Source organism: Phascolarctos cinereus, unplaced genomic scaffold, assembly GCF_003287225.1.
Source record: "Phascolarctos cinereus isolate Bilbo 61053 unplaced genomic scaffold, phaCin_HiC Scaffold_726;HRSCAF=1367, whole genome shotgun sequence".
Lineage (NCBI taxonomy): Eukaryota > Metazoa > Chordata > Mammalia > Diprotodontia > Phascolarctidae > Phascolarctos > Phascolarctos cinereus.
The window spans coordinates 87,978,836-87,999,542 of NW_027556098.1; the positions used below are offsets into that span (position 1 = coordinate 87,978,836).

Consider the following 20,707-nt stretch of genomic DNA (forward strand, 5'->3'; position numbering starts at 1 on the left):
TGCAGTTACTCCTAACCTATCTGAATACCATGAAACCATCTCCACATTGTAACACCTAACACCTCATCAATTCCTTAGCTTCATCCTTACCTGCCTCTGATGATGACATTACCACCAACCACCCATCTGGGGCAACAGTGACAGCATCATTAAAGTTCAAATGCTGGACTAGAGGAAACTCACTGTTCATCATCCCTTGACCATTGGTTTAAGGCCATTTTTCTGAGTATAGCTAATTTATCTCCATATCATGAACATATCATCCATATTACGGGGCAGCAGATAAGAGTGCTAGGCCTGGAATCAGGAAGATTCATCTTCCTGAGTTCAAATATGGCCTCAGACACTAGCTATGTAATCCTGGTCAAGTCACTTAACCCTGTTTGCCTCAGTTTCCTCATCTGCAAAGAAGCTGGAGAAGGAAATGGCAAACCACTCCAGTATGTTTGCCAAGAAAACCCCAAATGGGGTCACAAAGAGTCGAACATGACTGAAATGACTGCACAATGCACAAACATCCTGCCAATCCCTCCACGTTGCCCTTTTCTGCTTCTAACTTTAGGTCAGTGGCAACTGACATTCCTTTAACACCTAAACAAAGGATCTAGTTCTCACCTCCCATTTTATAGAGGAGGAAATTGAGGCCCAGAGAGATTGGGACTTGACCAAGATGACACAAGTGGTAAAATCTTAACTCAGGACCTATAGTTACAAATTCAGTACTCCAAGTTGATCACTCTTTCTTCCACTGTAATGAGAAACAGGGGGTATCATGAAATGAATGAGAATTCAGAGGACCTCTGTTTGAATTCCAGCTCTGCCTGTAAAATGAAGGGGTTGCTTCCATGTCTAGAGCTGTTATCCTGTCCTCCTGTGACCAACTGGCTAAGGAGCCACTACATCTCTACTAGACACCCCCACTTTAACCATTGCCTGACCTTGACTATTGCACGAGACTCCTATTTGGTCCCCCTCCCTCAAGCATCTCCCCTTTCCAATCCTCCTTCACATAGCTGGCAAAGTGATTTTCCTAAAGGGTGGGTCTGAACATATTACCTACTCAACAAACTCTATGATCAAATATTGCATCATCTTCATCTCATTGTATGTAAGTTCAATTGCAGTGTATGTAAGGTAGATTTTAGTGTGTGTAAGGGTGATTGTTGTTATTCTTTTTTAGATAGTAATTCCCAGGCTCCTAGCCTATAAACGGTTTTTACTATGTTTGCACATGATTGTATATAACCTTGCAAAATATGAGCATTTGTGCTTTAAGTGATAAATATGTACTGGATGTGTGCCATGCTGAATCAACATTATATTGCTAAAGTTAATGTAAACTTACAAAGCTTCCCCTTGGCAAAAAGCCTTCTTTGTCTGTTACCTATAAATCAAGTGGGCAACTGGCTAAGGAATATGGGTGTCTTTCCTCACTTCTCCTTGTTGGGTGTGGCTTGGAGTAATAAACTGGCATGAATCCCCTGTCTGTTGCTCCATGGTCTTTCTTTGGTTTGGCCAAATCTAATGTGAACCTGCCAGGAGCTGAGCTCCTGCAAAACACTCATCCTTTGTTTAATTTCTTTTTATGTTTTATAATGTCCACAATTATTAGTATAATAGTGCATGTAAATAAGTAATAAACAAGTATATATGTATGTATATATGTATATATACATATATACATACATATACACACATATATACATATACATACATACATACATATATATATATATATATATATATATACCCACTGGGGCTATGCCCTAAAAATTTTTTTGTTAATTGATGAGATACGAGATTTGGAGACCATTGGCCTAGCTGAAGCTTTTCCAAGACCCAGGCAATGAAGCATAATTGAAACTGATTGTTAGGGCATTTCTATCTGGGTCCAGAGGCTCAGTTGGATTATCACTTTCTGGCCCATTGTTCCAAGGCTATGGGCTTGAAAAGAAACATTTGATCTTGATCATTCAAGAGTTCAGAGACAGCACATCCTGATCTCTTTCTATGGGAAAGAGTTTCACACTTTCAATGGCATGACCACAAGTCAGGGGCCCAGGCTACACCTTAATTATTCTTTGAATTCAATGACAGGACCCCAACCATGTGAAACCATAGGTAAAGTGTTCTATAAACCTTACAATATTTTAGAAATATCAGGTATTATTATTTTATAACACAGGACTATATATTTTTTATATGTTAGATTCCTCAGACACTTATTCAGATTATTGCCTGAAATTATTTGCTCTGGGGTTTTTTCTTAAGACCATAACTGAACTCCTTGGAAAGAAGGGAAATAGAGCTCACAAGAGGGAGTGGGGGATGGGGTATGGCTATAACTGTCCCTTTTATGTTCTTTGAGGCCTGGAAGTTGGGGGTGGGGAAGAGGTCCTGTATGAGAGACGCCAGATTTTTATTGCCCTGGGAAACCCTGAGTGGAGTCCAAACAAACCATAGATATTATTATTAGAGAGAGTTCCCCCACATTGAATTCATTTGGGCTACACAGATTATAATGGTTAGATTTTTATTAACAAGTTTGCCTTTTTTTTCTTTGTTTGCTAAAAACATTTATTTTGGCACCTTTGGAACCTGCCAGTCTATTTCAGTTAAATTCATCTTACTTGAAAGACCAGAAAGCAAGACTGGACTGGCTTAGCCTTATATAATTCTCCATGCTGATTTGTCTTTTTACATTTCCTTCTTTTTTTCCCTTCTGGTTCCTCCCTCGACTTTATTTAGAACTCTGACCATTTCCCCTTTGGCCTTCCAGGTAGTTCCCTCCTTTCTTTATGACCCCAAGCTCCCTCCCTGTCCTTACTTTTCCTAGTCCAATCCCATCACGTCTTCCTCAACGTCCATAATTCCGTTCTCAGTTAGGGTATGAGAAACTGAAACTAGTTCAGGTCTTCTTAGCTCTTGTACTCTGATTAAACCTGGGAATATTGGTAAAATGAGGGCTACAGATTGTGTATAAGAGGAGGAATATTTATACCGCTGAAGAAGACTCCTGGGAAGCTTGCTGACCTCTTAATTGTACCTTTCAGTCTTTGTATTTTAGAATGGAATTTGCAAAATTTAAACTCTGTTCAAGAGGGAAAGTAGGAATGAATCAGACGGTGTTTTGAAAAAAACTCCCCCAGGTGTGGACCTCTGCTCTGACAACAAGATGTCTTCCTGCCGCAGCTGCAACCTTAGACAAGTGGTGGTGATCATTTGTATACTCATAACTTCTGTTCTTCTCGGGCTGTGCTTTTGGAGGCTCGTGATCACACTGCAGAGAGGTAATGTCTTCATCTTGCTCTACCTTTAAAAAGAAGTTACTGCTAATGTTGTGTCCAGTCCAATCCTCTCACTTTACAGGGAAAAGGAGGTTTGGTGATTTGCCCAAGGCCACACTGTTAGTAAGTGGCAGGTTTGTGCGAATAGGCATTTTCCCAAACTCCTTTTTGATCTAAAATCTGTGTGTGTATGTGAGTGTGTGTGTGTGTGTCTGCGTGTATGTGTGTTGTGGGGATTAATCCATTGCACAAGTGAAGTAGACAAAGTAAGACAAATCTAGTATTCGTGGAAATATAATGTGATAACTTTGGTAATTGAAATGGCTGAGGCAGATGAAAATAATAATCATCCACCAAGATATAAATAGAGAGGAGCACTACACACACACATACACACACACACACACACACACACACACACACACACACACAGAGATTTTAGTTCAAAAGGGAGTTTGGGAAAATGCCTATTACCACAAGCCTGCCACTTACTAACAGTGTGACCTTGGGCAAATCACTGAACCTCCTTTTCTCTGTAAAATGAGAGGATTAGACTAGAATGATGATCCCTAAGATTGCTTCTACTTCTAGAACTATGATTGTGTGGTTTAAATGAAAATTCAAAAAGTGTGAAGTGACTTTGTGATCCCTTTAGTTTTATTTTAAAAAAAGTTATTTTGGAAGATTCCAACTAATTCCCAACCTGGGAATTATTATCTAAAAAAGAATAACAAAAATCCACCTTATACACATTAAAATCTACCTTACATGCGCGCTAAAATTCCCCTTACATACAATGAGATAAAGATGATGTAATATTTGATCATAGAGTTCAGGCAAAGGAAATCTATGCTTTTATCATTTAATATTACCATTTGTATAATATTTAAAGTTCATAGGGAAATTGCAACTCATTACTTTGTGAGGTGGGGCAGCTAGATGGTGCAGTAGATAGAGTGTGGGCCTGGAATCAAGAGGACCTGAGTTCAAATAAGACCTTGGACACTTACTTGTGTGACCCTGGGCAAGTCACTTGACCCTGTTTGCCTCAGTTTCCTCATCTGTAAAAGGAGCTGGATAAAGAAATGGCAAACTACCCCAATAAAACCCCAAATGGAGTCACAAAGAGCCAAGACAACTAAAATGACTCAATAACAAAAACATGTCAAACATTGTACTAAGTTGGAGATACAAAGAAGAGTAAAAACATAGTCCCTGCCATCATGGAGCTTGACTATCTCTAGTATTTAACATTCTGGTACAGTCCACAAAACAGTCATGAATCCTCAACCCCATTAGCAGACAATATCATCTGTGGCCCAAATAATCCATTATCTGGTGGCCAGCCTTCTGTGATGGGCATTTCTATACTTAAGAGTGGTCGGTTCTCAGCTCTCGGACAACTGTTGCTGTATAGCTCTACAAAATAATAAATATTTTCAAAGTTAGCTCATTTTTATCTTCTTATTGGGAAATAATGTTCTTTTAAAAGAGCCATGTATGTGCCTTTGGCATTCTCTGGTTTATTTAACAGGAAGATGGACTTTTAAAGATGACACCATAGTGTCAACAAATCAACATGCATTTATTAAGTGCTTACTGTGTGCCAGGAACTATGCTAAAAGCTTGGAATATAAATACAAGCAAAAAAGAGAGTTCTTATCCTCAAGCAGCTACATTCTTTTTTTCCCCCCCAAAAAACCAAACATTTATTAAGCATTTATTATATGTCAGGCACTGTGCTAGGTGCTGAGGACATAAAGACAAAATGAAACAGCCCTTGTCCTCAAGAATCTTATATTCTACTGGGACATGAACAACATGTACACAGATACATACTATACCCACACACATACATATACATATATATTATATGTCAGAGTGGGACAGCTAGCTGGTACAATAGATAGAGGTTTGGGCCTGGAAGTCTCTCATCTCATCTTTCTGAATTAAATCTGGCCTCAGACACTTACCACTTGTGTGACCCTGGGCAAATCATTTAACACTGTTTGCCTCAGTTTCCTCATCTGTACAATGAGCTGGAGAAGGAAATGGCAAACCACTCCAGTATCTCTGCCAAGAAAACCTCAAGTAGGGTCATGAAGAGTCAGACAGGACTGAAATGACCGAACAACAATAACAATGTGTATGTATATATATGTATATAATACACGTATATGTACTTCTGTGAGGCTGGTGACTTTTTGCAGCCCTCCTTCACTCAAATCAAAGTCAACTGTAAGTCATGTCATTATCTACTTGATGTCATGGTCCTTTTCGAGAGGCAAACCACAACCACATGTACTTATGTGTTAGACACTGTGCTAGTCTCTAGTGATACAAAGACAAAAATAAAATAGTCCCTGTCCTCAAGAAATTTTTATTCCATTGTGGAAAATAACATGTATACAGAGAAGTAAATGAATATTTTATATCTATATCTATAGCAACCTACCTATCTAACTATTCAATAAACATCTATCAAAGAACTAATATTTGTCAGGGAAAAACATGCACACAAATAAGCAGATACAAAAGATGTACTAAAAAATATGAAATAATTATAGGGGAGGCACTGAAAATAATACAAACTAACTTGGGAAGGCAGAGGAGCACTAACAATTATGGAAATTGGGAAAATTCTCTTCCAGAAGGTGACACGAGGTAGGCCTTACACAAACTCTTCTAGGGGTTCCAAGAGTCAGAGAGCATTCCAGGCATGCAGCCTGTACAAAAACATGGAGGTGGGAAATGGTATGCAATTTTGCACCAATTTTTTTTTAATGTGCTTTAATTCCTGAGCACATTGTACTCTGTATTGTTTCCCTTAGACAGAGTGCATGTGTATGAAATGTCTTCAAAAAGTCTGTTGGGTGCTTGAGAATGCCCTGTCAGTGATTGGGTAGTGGGCAGCCATAAAATTATTCTGTGATTAATTTTGTTGGTATGAAGCTCCCCATCCATTGTTCTCCAACAGAATTTATGTGGGTGGCCCATTTTTAAGTTTTGGGTCTCAGTTATTTCTTAAAGCAGGTTGACTGTTCATTAATATCTTCTGAGGAAGCTCCTCGTAAGATGAATAAACCATGACATGTTCAAAGGAGAAGAGGAATCACACAACCTTTTTATGTTTTTCTTGACTGCTGTGTTTGTATTGTAAAGTTTCTATGCAGTTCTGATTTTTTCATCAGGAATGCTAGAAAGCCTTCTATTTCTTTAAAAATCCATTTCCCCCCTATAGAACTGCATTCAATTTTGCTGGGTAAGTTATTTTTGGTTGTAAGTCTTTTTTTTTATTACTTTGGTCTTATGGAATGTCATATTTCAAGATCTCCATTCCTTTATTGATTGACTGATTCTGACTGACTGCTCAGTACTAGAATTCTCCCTTTGTGACTGTTTGCAATATTTGTTTTTTGTTTGTTTGTTTTTGACCTGGAAGTTCAAGATCAGGGTAGTTTTCTTTTATTATTTCTGGAAATACAGCTAGTCTTTTTTTATTTTGGTCATGGCTTTCAGGTCATCCAAAGAGTTTTAATTTCTTTCTCCTCTATCTGTTTTTGCCATGAGATACTTGACATTTCCTTGATTTTTTTTCAGTCTTTTGACTTTAAAAATATTTCTTCTTTTCTCATGGAGTCATTATCTTCTATTTGAACATTCTGATTTTCAGAAAGTTTGTTGCTTGGGTCAGGTTTTATACCTCATCAATCAATCCAACAAACCTTTATTAAGTACATACTATATGCCAGGCATGGTGCTAAGTTGGGGATTCAAAAAGAGGCAAAAGATAGTCCATGCTCCCAAGGAGTTTACAAACTAATGGGGAAGACAACATGTAAATAAATATAGATAAAGCAAGCTACATACAGGATAAACAAGAAATAATTAACAGAGGGAAGGCACTGGAATTAGGAGAGGTTGAGAAAGGCTTCCTGTAAAAGGTGGGATTTGAGTTGGGACTTAAAGGAAGCCAAGGAGGTCAGTAGTTAGAGCAGAGGAGGGAGAGGGCTGAGACATGGAGGACAGACAAAGAAAATGCCTTGGAGCATGCAGTGTCTTGTTCATGGAACAAGCCAATAGGTCAGTGTCACCGGATTGAAGAACTGGGGAGCAAAGTATAAGAAGACTGGAAAGGTAGGAGGGGGCTAGGCTATGAAGGGCTTTGAATGCCAAACAGAACATTCTGTGTTTGGTCCTGGAGGCAATAGAGAGCCACTGGAGTTTGGGTAGGGAGGTGACAGTCAGAATTTACTTTAAGAAAATCAATTTAGTGGCTGAATGGAGGATGGATTGGAGTGGGGAGAGACTTGAGGAAGGCAGACCCATCATCAGAGTATTGCAATAATCAAGGAATGAGGTGATGAGGGCCTGCATTGTCAGAGGAGAGAAGGGGGAATATTTGAGAGATGTTGCAGAGGTGAAATGAAAGGCCTTGGCAAAAGACTGGATATGGAAAGTGGGAGATTGTGAGGAGTCCAGGATGACTCCTAGGTTGTTAGCCTGAGGCACTGGCCTCAACAGAAATAGGGGAGGGTTTAGGGGGAAAGATAATGAGTTGTATTTGTACGTAGTGAGTTTAAGATGTTTATTGGACATCCAGTTTGAGATGTCTGAAAGGTAGTTGGAATGTAGAAATGGAGGTCAGCAGAGAGGTTGGGGTAGATTTGAGAATTTGAGAATTGAGAATTATAAGCACAGAGATGTTAATTAAACCCATAGGAGCTGATGAGACCACCAAATGAAGTAGTATAGAGGAAGAAGAGAAGAAGGCCAGGACAGAACCCTAAGGCACACCTATAGTTAGAGGGTGTGATCTGGAGCAGTCAGACAGGTAGGAGAAGAAGCAGGAGTGAGAGAGTTGTCTTAAAAACCTAGAGAGAGGAGAGTATCAAAGAGGGGAGTGTGATCAATAGTGTCAAAGGCGGCAGAGAGATCAAGAATAAGGATGAAGATAAGGCCATTTGATTTAGCAAACGGGAGATTATTGGTAACTTTGGAGAGAGTAGTTTTGGTGGAATGGCAAGGGGTGAAGAAGAGAGTGAGAGGAGAGAAAGTGGAGGCACCTATTGTAGACAGCCCTTTGGAGGAGTTCAGCTAGAAAAGGCAGAAGAGATATAGGAAGATAGTTAGCTGGGATGGGAGGATTAATGAGGGTTTTCCCAGGGTGGACATGGGCATGTCTGTAGGTAGTATGAAATGAGATATAGGCAGGCAGAGATTGACAGTAAGTGTCAAGCAACTACTTCTATTTCTCATTCTTCATTCCTTGGTTATTATTCTAATTGTTTTTTCTAGTGCTCTCATCTCGTCTAAAATTAAAAAAAAACTTTTAAAAAGTCTTGCTTTGGCTCTTCAAGGAATTCTAGTTGAACTTAAGTCCTAGTTGTGTTTTTATTTGAGGCTTTGTTCATAGATATTTGGACAGCTGGGTGGTACAGTGAACAGAGTGCCAGGCCTAGAGTCAGGAAGACCTGAGTTCAAATCTGGCCTCAGATACTTATTTAGCTGTGCGACCCTGGGCAAGTCACTTACCCCTGTTTGCCTCAGTTTCCTCATCTGTAAAATGAGATGGAGAAGGAAATGGCAACATTCCAGTATCTTTGCCAAGACAATCCCAAATGGGGTCACAAAGAGTTGGAAATGACCAAACAACAACAACAAATTGTAGATATTTGGGAGTCATTTTTTTCTTCTGGGCTTCTATCTGGAGCACCCCTGTCATCATAATAACTCTATATGGTGGGGATATAGGCGATTGATTGATATACCCCTAACAGGAAAAATTGCAAAGTTGATATCATAGTTCCAGAATAGGAGAGGAGAAGGAGGGGTGCACAACAGTAAGGTTGTTAATAAAGCTGTCTGTAACACTGTCAGGGAGTAGGGAGAAAAGTGAAGCATTATTGAGGTAAGCTTGAAATAGTGGGTCTGGTGAGAGCATCACCATTTAGCAAAGAGCAAGGAGTGTGGGGAGTGTGGGGAGTGTGGGGAGGGAGTAACTGGGCAGATACAAAAGGATTAAAGCCTTCAGGGCAGGGTTTGTGGTTCAGGGGGCCAGCTTTTTGGGGAGTGGGAGTTCCTAAAGAGTAGGAAGGACAGAGGGAGCTTCCTCACCTGGGTATTTCCTATCCCAAGGAAATTACAGGTCTATTTCCTATCCCTTGCCTAAATTGTATGTGTCTCTCTCTATCCTTAGCAGTATTTAGGATATCAAAGGTAGCACTGAGATTTTATGTAGTTCAATTTACATTATAATTTACATAGTTAAGCTAGAATCTGAGGTCCGATGTATTGTTCTTATACTTAAAAGAGCCCTTGAGGCTATTTGGTCCAATTCCCTTATTTTACAAATGAGGAAACTGAGGCCCAAGTATAACCAGTTAAGTGGCTTGTCTCAAGGTCTGAGAGGCAGGATCTTGGGATCATTCATTTATAGCTGGAAAGGACCTTAGAGGTCATCTAATCCAACCTCCTTGTGTTACAGTTGAACAAAAATAAAGCCCAAATTGGTAAAGTGACTTTCTTGAGGTTTTACAGGTAAATGGTAGAGCTGGGATTTGAACCCAGGGCCTTTGACTCCAAATCCAGCATGTTTTCTATGGGCCTCAGGTCCAGGTGCTAAACAAAACTAAACTAAACTCTAACTCTGGGCAGCTAGGTGACATAGTTGATAGAATGCTGGGCTTGGAGTCAGAAAGACTCATCATCTTCGTGAATTCAAATACAACCTCTGATACTTACTAGCTTTGTGAATCTGTTTGCCTCAGTTTCTTCATCTGTAAAATGAGCTGGAGAAAGAAATGGCAAATCACTACAGTATTTTTACCAAAAAAATCAAAACCAAACCAAACCAAATGGGTCATGAAGAGTTGATACAACTGAACAACAAAACTCTGTGAGACATAATACTTCCAACAGGATATTAAAAATACATTATCAGAGAGAATTCTCTAAGAAGTTCAAGAGATAGAGTGTCTTCAGTCACAACCATTTTTTCCCCTTGAATTGAAGGTTATAGGGTTAAAACTGTTTACCTGAGCAAGACCTTTGGCTGGACCCTCAAGTTGCCAGGGGGCAACCTTGCAGGTAGTTTAATCATTAAATCAGTTTTATTGGCTACAGGTAGAAATATTATCATTTTTTCTAGCACCCTTCTAACAAATCACAGAGAAACATAACTAGAGTTCAAAGTTACCTCTTCTGAACTTTAGCTACTTAAAATTAAGGTCTATTGAGTGTTGCTGTATTATTCTATACCCTTTGTGTATTAGACAATTGTGTATATATTATATAGAAACACTTTTCATTAGTTAAAGCAAACTGTGCTAAGGATCTCCTTCCAAATAAATTCAGCTAGTAGCTGAAGATTAACATTTATTGGGATCAATTACTTCATGTTCTCAATATGACAGAGGAAAAGAATAGTACTGCTTTGCAGAAACATGCCTAGATGTCAACCTTTGCCATTGATTTAAAAATTATGAAAATGGAAAATTTTTTTCTTTTTTTCTTAATTTATTTTGAATTATCAACAATCACTTCCATAAGCTTTTGAGTTTTAAATATTTCTCTCCCTCCCTCCCCACCTCCCTCCCCTAGACAGCTCACAATCTGATAGAGGCTATACATATACATTCCTATTAAACATATTTTCACATTAATGATATTGTAAGGAAGAATTAGAACCAATAGGAGGAACCATCAAAAAGGAAACAAAACACAACAGAAGAAAAAAAATAGCAAATAGGATGCTTCGATCTGCATTTAAACGCCATAGTTCTTTCTTTGGATGTAGACAGCAGAAAATAGAAATGGTTTTGAGGTGACATGCCTAATATTGTTGGGAATCTACCAAATCACACTTTAGTTTACAAACCGATTTTTATTTTGAAACAGAAAACCCATAGCTTCAACAGGATTTAAAGTCAACCAAGATTTATTACATTCCCACTATGTATGAGGCACTGAGCCAAGCACTGAGAATACAAAGAAAGGTAAAAAGAGTCCCTGCTTAAAGAGCTAACATTCTAACAGAGGAGAAAACATGCAAACAACCGTGTACATACAAGACATATACAGGATAACTGGAAAGTAATCTCAGAGGGAAGGCACTAGCATTAAGGGGGTCTGGGAAAAGCTTCTGGCAGAAAAGTGTTACTTGAGGGAAGTCAGGGAAGCCAGGAGGATGAAGGTCAAGAGGGAGGGCATTCCAGGCACGGAGTACAGCCAATGAAAACAGTTAAGGGAGGAATCCCATGTTTTCATGGAGTTTATCACATTGCTAAAGTAAGATTTTCACAAGCTGTAACACATTGTCTGAGTTTCACATTTGTTTTAAATTTGATTCTTAAAAATGTGTATAGTAATAGGATTCCTACACAATAGAGCCATACTTGATTTCTACATTTTAGAAAAACATGAAGAAAGGCATAGATTGGAATGGGGAGACACTTGAGGAAGGCAGACCCACTATCAGAGTACTGCAATAATCAAGGCATGAGGTGATGAGGGCTTGCATTAGAGTGGTGACATTGACAGAGCAGAGAAGGGGAAATATTTGTTCTGTTGTGAAAGAAATACATTCAGAAGAAATTACATTTTCAGAAAGAGAGCGAGAGTGAGAGCAAGAGAGCAAGAACAAGAGAGAGGCAGACAGACAGACAGAAAGATAGAGATAGAGACAGACACAGAGACAGACAGACAGGCAGAGAGAGAGAGAGAGAGAGAGAGAGAGAGAGAGAGAGAGAGAGAGAGAGAGAGAGAGAGAGAGAGAGAGATCGGACCAAGTATTGTGAGAACAAACATGTTACTTTAGCATTTTTGAACCATTTTAAGCCTTCATTGTGTGATTAAGTATTTACGAAAGTTGTTTGCCTGTAATAAGATAAAGACTTGTGTATAGTTTGGCAGTGAAGTGTGTGAATGTCTCCCAAATCTGGTAAACAACTAATACACATTGACTAATGTCATTAGGAAACTAAAGCTTTAATTGTTAGTTTCCTTTCATCATTATTTTAGGTAATTACCAATCAGAATTTAGATGTAACTTGGAAATGCCCTTAACTAGAATCATAAAAACCAACTGGAGGCCCTAGACATCAGCCTCCTCCTGAGTCACAGCTAGGACAGATTCTTGTGTTCCCCAGATTCAGAAATCTGAGCATCTTGTGTTCCCTTGAGACAATTCTGATAGATGGAAACTTAGCAGAACCTTACCCCTGAAAGAGACAGGTGGCCTCTGGCTGGGCCTCAGAGTGGAGACCTTGCCAGGAGCACTGAGACAAGCTTGTCTGGAAGGAAGTATGAAACGGTTAAAAAGAAAATTCTTTATTTAGGTTTTCACCCTGATGAATGAGGTAAAACTCAGGACAAAGAGAATTAAAAGGAGCTGATTAAATATGTCAAGGTAGCAAGCAACACATTAAAGAGCTGATCACTGGGGATCTGCAAGGGTTTCAAGATGGGGCCAGCTTTTATTGATAACTTCTGTAATGAGATAAAGGCAATTTGCTTATGTCCTCAATAAGGGGAATGGGCCATTGCCTCTCAGTTCCTCCCCAAGGTAACAAGTACATGGCAATTTGCTAGGGGCAAGCAGGCCAGGGGGTCATTTGCTATGTGATGAATATCAGGTAATACAAAGCTGAAGACTGGGTGATGGCCTTCCCCCAATACTGATTGACAAGCAGGTCTGGGAGCAATGGAAAGTTAGCATAACTTTTAATAAGACAAGTTTGCCTGGACCTTTAGCAATGAGATTGGGGGTTTGATCCTAGTGAGACTAATGTTTGTATTGTTGAATAGATAAATGCACACTGTGATTAATAAAGAGTGATTGCATACACTGAAGAGTCTAAATCAGATTTGCAGTTTGCATTTTTGTCAAACTAGTTAGTAAATTTGTTTGGCACATGCACCTGCATTATAGCAGGTATAAGAAATGTGGTATAGTGTCACAAGCACTTACTTTGTATTTAATTTTACATATTTATGTGTGTATGTGTTGTCTCCCCCATAAAATGTAAGTGCCTTAACTGCAGGCTCTGTTTCTTTGGGCCTTTGTATCTCTATACCTAGCAAAGTGCCTGGCACTCAGTAGGAGAGTAACAAATGCTTGTTGGTTGATTAAGTGATTGAAATCCTTCGTAAGAGCAAAATGCTTAATTTTTCTTGGCCTCCTTTTCTTCTTTTAAAAACGTGCCAGACAACTTTTGTAGGTAAATGGCCTAAGATAATACCCTATCCTGAAACAGAGGAAGATTTCCAACAGGCAACCAACATTTCTGAAGTGTTTATTATGGGCCAAGCACTGAGATATAAATACACATAAAAAGAAAGGCAGCTCTTTTCCTCAAGGAGCTTACATGGAGGAAGGAACTTAAAAAGTACAGGGGAGGTACCTGCTCTGCCAGTGCATAGAATCAGAAGCATCACCAGGAGGGTAATGAAGTATGGCAGCCTAGGTCTATCCCCAAAATGGAGGACCCAGAAAGAACTTACTAATGGGGAAGGCAGACAATGTGGCTGTGGGATATTGGGATATTCCAGGGTGAGAAGACAACTGAGTTATGGTGGCAAATGAAGCATGGGAATTGTTTACCTTGTGTGTAGTGGATTTGTAAATTAATTATGCCTAATTTATCCTATTTAGTATAAAATAGGTAAGCCCTGGGACCTGTCATTTTGCTGAAGAAAACTAAAAGTGTGTGTGTATGTGTGTGTGTGTGTGTGTGTGTGAAAGAGAGAAACAGAGAGAGAGAGAGAGAGAGAGAGAGAGAGAGAGAGAGAGAGAGAGAGAGAGAGAGAGGCTGGAGTAGGGGGAGGTAGCCCTGGAGGATCAGAGAACAAAGAGGTATTCTTGAATTGTGCTATTGAAATATTCTATAAAGGTGAGAAGAGGGAAATAACTGGGAGAGAAAGGATATGGCCAACTCTGGCAAGATCTGAAACAAAGGACAGTCACACTAAGGAGGAACTGAGAGAGAATAATATCTCGTTCTTTATATGTTTATGTGTAAGTTCCTTGTTTTCCTTGTGACTGTACTTTCCACATGAATTTCTGTATTTCTTCTAGTTATTTCCTCAAAATGCACAGTAGTAATTATTTTTTTACTTTTTTTTAACATTTATTTTTAGTTTTCAACATTCACTACCACAAGATTTTGAGTTCCAAATATTCTCCCCATCTCATCCCTCCCCCACCCCAAGATGGCATGCATTCTGAATACCCCTTCCCCTAATCTGCCCTCCCTTCTATCTCACCCCCCCTTCTCTTATCCCCTTCCCCTTCAATTTTCCTATAGGGCAGGATAGATTTCTGTACCCCATTTCCTGTATTTCTTATTTCCCAGTTGCATGTGAAAACAATTTTTTTAACATGTGTTTTTAAAACTTTGGGTTCCAAATTTTCTCCCTTCCTTCCTCCCCAGCCACCTTCATTGAAAAAGCAAGCAACTCGATACAGGTTATAGATCTGTAGTCATGCAAAACAATTCCATAGTAGCCATGTTATGAAAAACTAAGTATATTTCCCTTCATCCTATCCTGCCTCCCATTTATTCTATTCTCTCTTTTGACCCTGTCCCTCCTCAGAAGTGTTTGTTTCTGATTACCCACTACCCGAATCTGCCCTCTATCATCCCCATGCTGTCTTGTCCCCTTCCCCCCCTATTTTCTTGTAGGGTAAGATAGATTTCCATAACCAATTGAGTGCATATGTTATTCCTTCCTTAAGCCAAATCCCTTGAGAATAAGATTCACTCATTCCTTCTCACCTTCCCCCATTTCCCCTCCACTGTAAAAGCCTTTTCTTGTCTGTTTTATGTGAGATAATTTACCCCACTCTACTTCTCCTTTTCTTCTTCACCCAGTATAATCCTCTCTCACCCCTTAATTTTATTCTCCACATATCACCCCTTCATCTTCAACTCACCCTGTGCCCTCTATCTTCTATCTATCTATCTATCTATCTATCTATCTATCTATCTATCTATCTATCTATCTACATACATATAATTTTTACCCTCCAACTACCCTAATACTGACAAAGGTCTTATGAGTTACAAATATCATCTTTCCATGCAAGAATATAAACAGTTTGACCTTAATAAGTCTCTTATGATTTTTCTTTCCTGTTTACCTCTTTACATTTATCTTGAGTCTTGTATTTGAAAGTCAAATTTTCTATTCAGCTCTAGTCTTTTCATCAAGAATGCTTGAAAGTCCCCTATTTCACTGAATGTCAATTTTTCCCCTTGAAGGATTATACTCAGTTTTGCTGGGTAGGTGATTCTTGGTTGTAATCCTATCTCCTTTGCCCTCTGGAATATTATATTCCAATTCCTCGTCCCTTAATATAGAAGCTGCTAAATCTTGTGTTATCCTGATTGTGTTTCTTTCTGGTTGCTTGCAATATTTTCTCCTTTACCTGGGAACTCTGGAATTTGGCTGCAATATTCCTAGGAGTTTTCCTTTGGGGATCTCTTTCAGGAGGTGATTGGTGGATTCTTTCAATTTCTATTTTGCCCTCTGGTTCTAAATATCAGGGCAGTTTTCCTTGATAATTTCTTGAAAGATGATGTCTAGGCTCTTTTTCTGATCATGGCTTTCAGATAGTCCAATAATTTTTAAGTTCTCTCTCCTGGATCTACTTTCCAGTTAAGTTTTTTTCCAATGAGATATTTCACATTGTTTTCTATTTTTTCATTCTTTTGGATTTGTTTTACAGTGTCTTGATTTCTCAAATTGTCTCTAGCTTCCAATAACTCCATTCTAATTTTTAAGGAAGTATTTTGTTCAGTAAGCTTTTGGATTTCCTTTTCCATTTGGCCAATTTTGCTTTTTAGGGCAATTTTCTCCTCATTGGCTTTTTGGACCTCTTTTGCCATTTGGGTTAGGCTACTTTTTAAGGTGTTATTTTCTTCAGTATTTTTTTGGGTCTCCTTTAGCAAGCTGTTGACTTGTTTTTCGTGATTTTCTTGCATCACTCTCAATTTTTCCTGTACTTCTCTTACTTGCTTCTCAAAATCCTTTTTGAGCTCTTCCATGGCCTGGGACCAATTCATATTTTTTGTGGAGGCTTTGGATGTAGGAACTTTGACTTTGTTGTCTTCTTCTGGTTGTATGCATTATTCTTCTTTGTTACCAAAGTAAGATAATATAGTCTGACTCTTTTTGTGAGGTTTGCTCATGATCTCAGCCAATCACTTGAGTTATAAACTCTTTGTTAAGGTAGGGGTCTGCTTCCAGTGTGGAGAATGTACTGTCCCAAGCTTCGGGGGTTTTGTGCAGCTGTTTTCAGAGATATTTCTAGGGACCTGCAAATTTTCATTTTTTCCAAGGTGCTATGATCGAGGACAAGGTGTTTGCTTCTTTCCTGGCCTGTGCTCTGGTCTATAAGTGACCACAAGCACTCTTTTCTGTCTTGGAACTATGAGGAGGATTTGCTCTCTACTGCCACTACAAACTCCACCATGCCAGTACTCCTCCTCACCCTAAGACCACCACCCAGAACTGTGACTCAGATCCAAGCATGGGCAAAGCAAGAGAGTCCTGCACCAAGCAGAGAGATCCCTGCAATCCTCCTTTGATCAGCCACTCGATTCCCCCTTAGTCTGTGAGCCCAAAGCTCTGGAAGCAGCCACCACCCAGGGGCTGAGCTTGGGGACTGGGGCTGGGACCACTCCTCTCTCTTTCACCACAGACACAGACTTTTCCCATTGACCTTCTAAGTTGTCTTTGGCATTTGTGGGTTGAGAAGTCTGGAAACTGCCATAGATGCCCTCGATTCAGTCCTCTGAGGCCTGCTTTGCCTGAGCGCCTACACTGAATCATGTTCCTCTCCCAGCCTAGTGCAATATACCTTTCCAATCAACCATCCAGGTTGTGTTGGGCTGTAAATTTGTTTCACTCTGTCTTTTTGTGGGTTCTGCTGCTTTAGAATTTGTTTACAGCCATTTTTTATAGGTATTTGGAGGGATTTGGGGAGAGCTCAAGCAAGTCACTGCTTTTACTGTGCCATCTTGGCTCCGCCCCTGTAATTCTTTTTTAAAAAACCATCCACATATCACAAAGGAATATATTGTTGTCATCATTCAGTCCTGTCTAATTCTTCGTGACCTCATTTGGGGTTTTCCTGACAAAGATACTGAAGTGCTTTGACATTTCCTTCTCTAGCTTATTTTACAGATGAAGAAACTGAGGCAAGCAGGGTTAAGTGACTTGCCTCAGGTCACATAGCTAGGAACTGTCTGAGGCCAGATTTGAACTCGTGAAGATGAGTCTTCTGCTACATAAATGTCCTTTCCCTTTAGAATGAGACCTTCTGGCAAACAGAGGTAGGTTTTTGCTTCTCTGTATCCCCAGCACTTAGCTTAGTGCCTATCATGTAGTAAGTGCTTAATAAATTCTTGCTGATAGGTTCTATCTCACCCAACCCCTTCATTTTACTGAGGCCCAGAGAGGTAAGTCACTTTCTTATGCACACAAAGTTAGGAAATGGCATCTGAACCTCAAGTCCTTGGACTCCAAATTCTACGTGCCAGTTCCCACACTCTGTTGTAGGAGGAGAAGAGAAGGGAGTAGGGAAGTGAAAGCAGAAAGCATTTACATAGCACCTACTATGTGCCTGGCCCTGTGCTAAGCACTGTAGAAATATCTCATTTGGTCCTCATGATGACTCTGTGAAGTAGGTGCTGGGTTGGTTTTTTTTTGCTTTTGTCTTTTCCTGTATTATTTATTGCTGCCCTGTTTATCAGTTTTCACACACGAATCTTCCAATTTCCAAAAGGATTCACAAGTTCAAGGGTGATTTAGACAGTTTTGCTTGGCTTGACATTTGTGCTTCCCAAGTTTCAAAGTCTAAAACAGTAGTAAGATCAGTATGTAATGTTCACATCATGGTGTATACAGACTTGCCCTAATGTCTTTTTTTTTACTTGCTAAATTATTTTTATTATAATATTTATTATTTTTTTATCATTCTTTTCTTTTTAAATTTTGAGCTCTAGATTCTTTCCCTCCCTCCTAGCCCTCCTCCACCCACTGAGAAGGCAAAAAATAGATCAATTATAGATGTGAAATCATGCAAAACATATTTTCATATTAGTCATATTTAAAAAAAAGAAACCAAGAAAATCATACTTCAATTTGCACTCAGAATTCATCGGTTCTCTCTCTGGAGGTGGATAGCATTTTTAAAAAAAATTTATTTTATTCTAAACTTAAGAAATAAAACAAGCATTTCCATAATATAGTAGAATAGAAAAAAAAATATGATTGTGTGTCAAACTGCAAATCTACTATGTACTACTTGCTATTCCTTTTAAATATTTAATAAAATTATCATGTAACTTTTTTTCCTTTTTTTCTTCTTTTCTCCCCTCTTGCCCCAGTGATGGCTACCATTACACAAATACGTATGTATATATACATAAACATAAACATAAACATATACATATACATAAACATAAACATAAACATAAACATAAACATATACATATACATATACATATACATATACATATACATATACATATACATATACATATACATATACATATACATATACATATACATATACATATACATATACACATACATATACACATACACATGCATATACACATACATATGCATATACATATACATATGCATATACATATACATATACATATACATATACATATACATATACATATACATATACATATACACATGCATATACACATGCATATACATACATATTACATATATGTGTAAAATTACTCTATACATACTTCTATTTATCAGTTCTTTCTGTGGAGGCAGGTAGTGTCTTCCTCCATATTTCCTTTGTAATTAATTTGGGTATGTATATTAGTTAAAATGACTTAGTCACTCAAAGTTGTTCTTAAACAATATTGCTGTTACTGTATATACAACATTCTCTTGGTTCTGCTCATTTCATTTTGCTCTTCATTATTTCATGACAGTCTATCCATGTTTTTCTAGGATCATGAAGCTCATCATTTCTTATAGCATAGTAGTATTCCATCACAATCATATACCAAAACTTGTTTAGCCATTCCCCAATTGATGGATATCCCTGCAATTTCCAGTTCTTTGCCACCACAAAGAGTGCTGCTATCTCCAAAACTTAAATCTTTACCTTTGTCAAATGCAAGGTTATTATATTTATTTGCTGCTGTAAATTGTATGTCTTCTCTGTTCCATAGAACTATATGAATAAAATTATAAAAAACTTTATATATACAGATTTGAATAATTGAAGAAATATTAATTTCTCATGGGCAGGCAGGGCCAACATAATAAAAATAACAATTTTACCTAAACTAATTTATATGTTCAAAGCCATCCCAATTAAATTACCAAAATTATTTTACTGTTAGGAAAAACAATAACAGAATTCATTTGGAAAAACAAAAAGTCAAGAATATCAAAGGAACTAATGAAAAAGGTAGGTGCTACTATTATCCCCATTTTACAGTTGAGGAAACTGAGGTAAACAGAGTTAAAGTGACTTTCCTCAGGTCACACAGCTCAGAAGTATCGGAGGCAGGATTTGAACTCAGGTCTTCCTGATGCCAGGCCCAGCACTGTCCACTGCACAACCTAGCTGCTTCATTGAATGTTTGTTGCTGGTGATGTTGTCTATGCCTTGAATAGGGCATTAGGGCAACAATCTGTTGTCATTACATTCCATATAAAGTGATTTTTATCCGCAGAAATTGCTTTGCCGGAGCACTAAATAGAGAAGCAAACCAGCTTGTTTGGATACCCTACTTAAACATATTGTGTTTCTAGCAACAGTAACATACCCATCCACCTCTTTGGATTTCTGCAAGAATGGAGGCACCTGGGAGAAGGATGGATGCGTTTGTCCAGAGCAATGGAAGGGATGGAGGTGTACTATAGGTAAGTTTCCTTGGGCTGAGGTTTTGTTTTTTTACTAATGTGGCCAGGCAGTGAAAGATTGCAGATCTTTACCACAGTTCTATATGAGACCTTGTATGAGGATAGTACAATTTGTCAACAGTTATTCAACAAGCATTTGTAAAGCACCTACTATGTGCCAGGCTCTGTGCTAAAGAGGATCCCCAAAAAGGCAAAAGACAGTCCCTGTTGTCAAGAATTGTACAGTTTAGAAGTTCAGGAAATACTTGTTAAATACCCACTATGCTAGGTGCTAGAGGTACAAAGATAAAACGAAACAATGTCTGCCTTCAAGGAACTTATATTCTATTCAGGTAAAACAATATGTATACATGTAAGTAAATTAAAGAAAAAACATAGTAAGTAATTCCCAAGGAGTGTACACAGATCTAACAAGAAAGGCAATTTATTAAAAAAAAAAGGAGTAGGAGTTCTGGAAGGCACAAACGAAAGGTAGAGAAGAGTTGGAAGACGCTGGAAGGACA

At 38.6% G+C, this 20,707-nt stretch overlaps 1 protein-coding gene across 1 annotated transcript in view; it reads left to right on the forward strand.

Annotated features, from left to right (window-relative positions):
• Positions 1-2,771: 2,771 nt before the first annotated feature.
• ADGRG7 (adhesion G protein-coupled receptor G7) overlaps positions 2,772-20,707 on the forward strand; it is an 82,640-nt gene continuing 64,704 nt past the window's right edge. The window contains exons 1-2 of the mRNA XM_020999959.2: positions 2,772-3,290; positions 20,094-20,204. Of these exons, the coding sequence (XP_020855618.1) occupies positions 3,176-3,290; positions 20,094-20,204 (226 nt within the window). The 5' untranslated portion in view covers positions 2,772-3,175. The remainder of the gene's footprint in view (positions 3,291-20,093; positions 20,205-20,707) is intronic.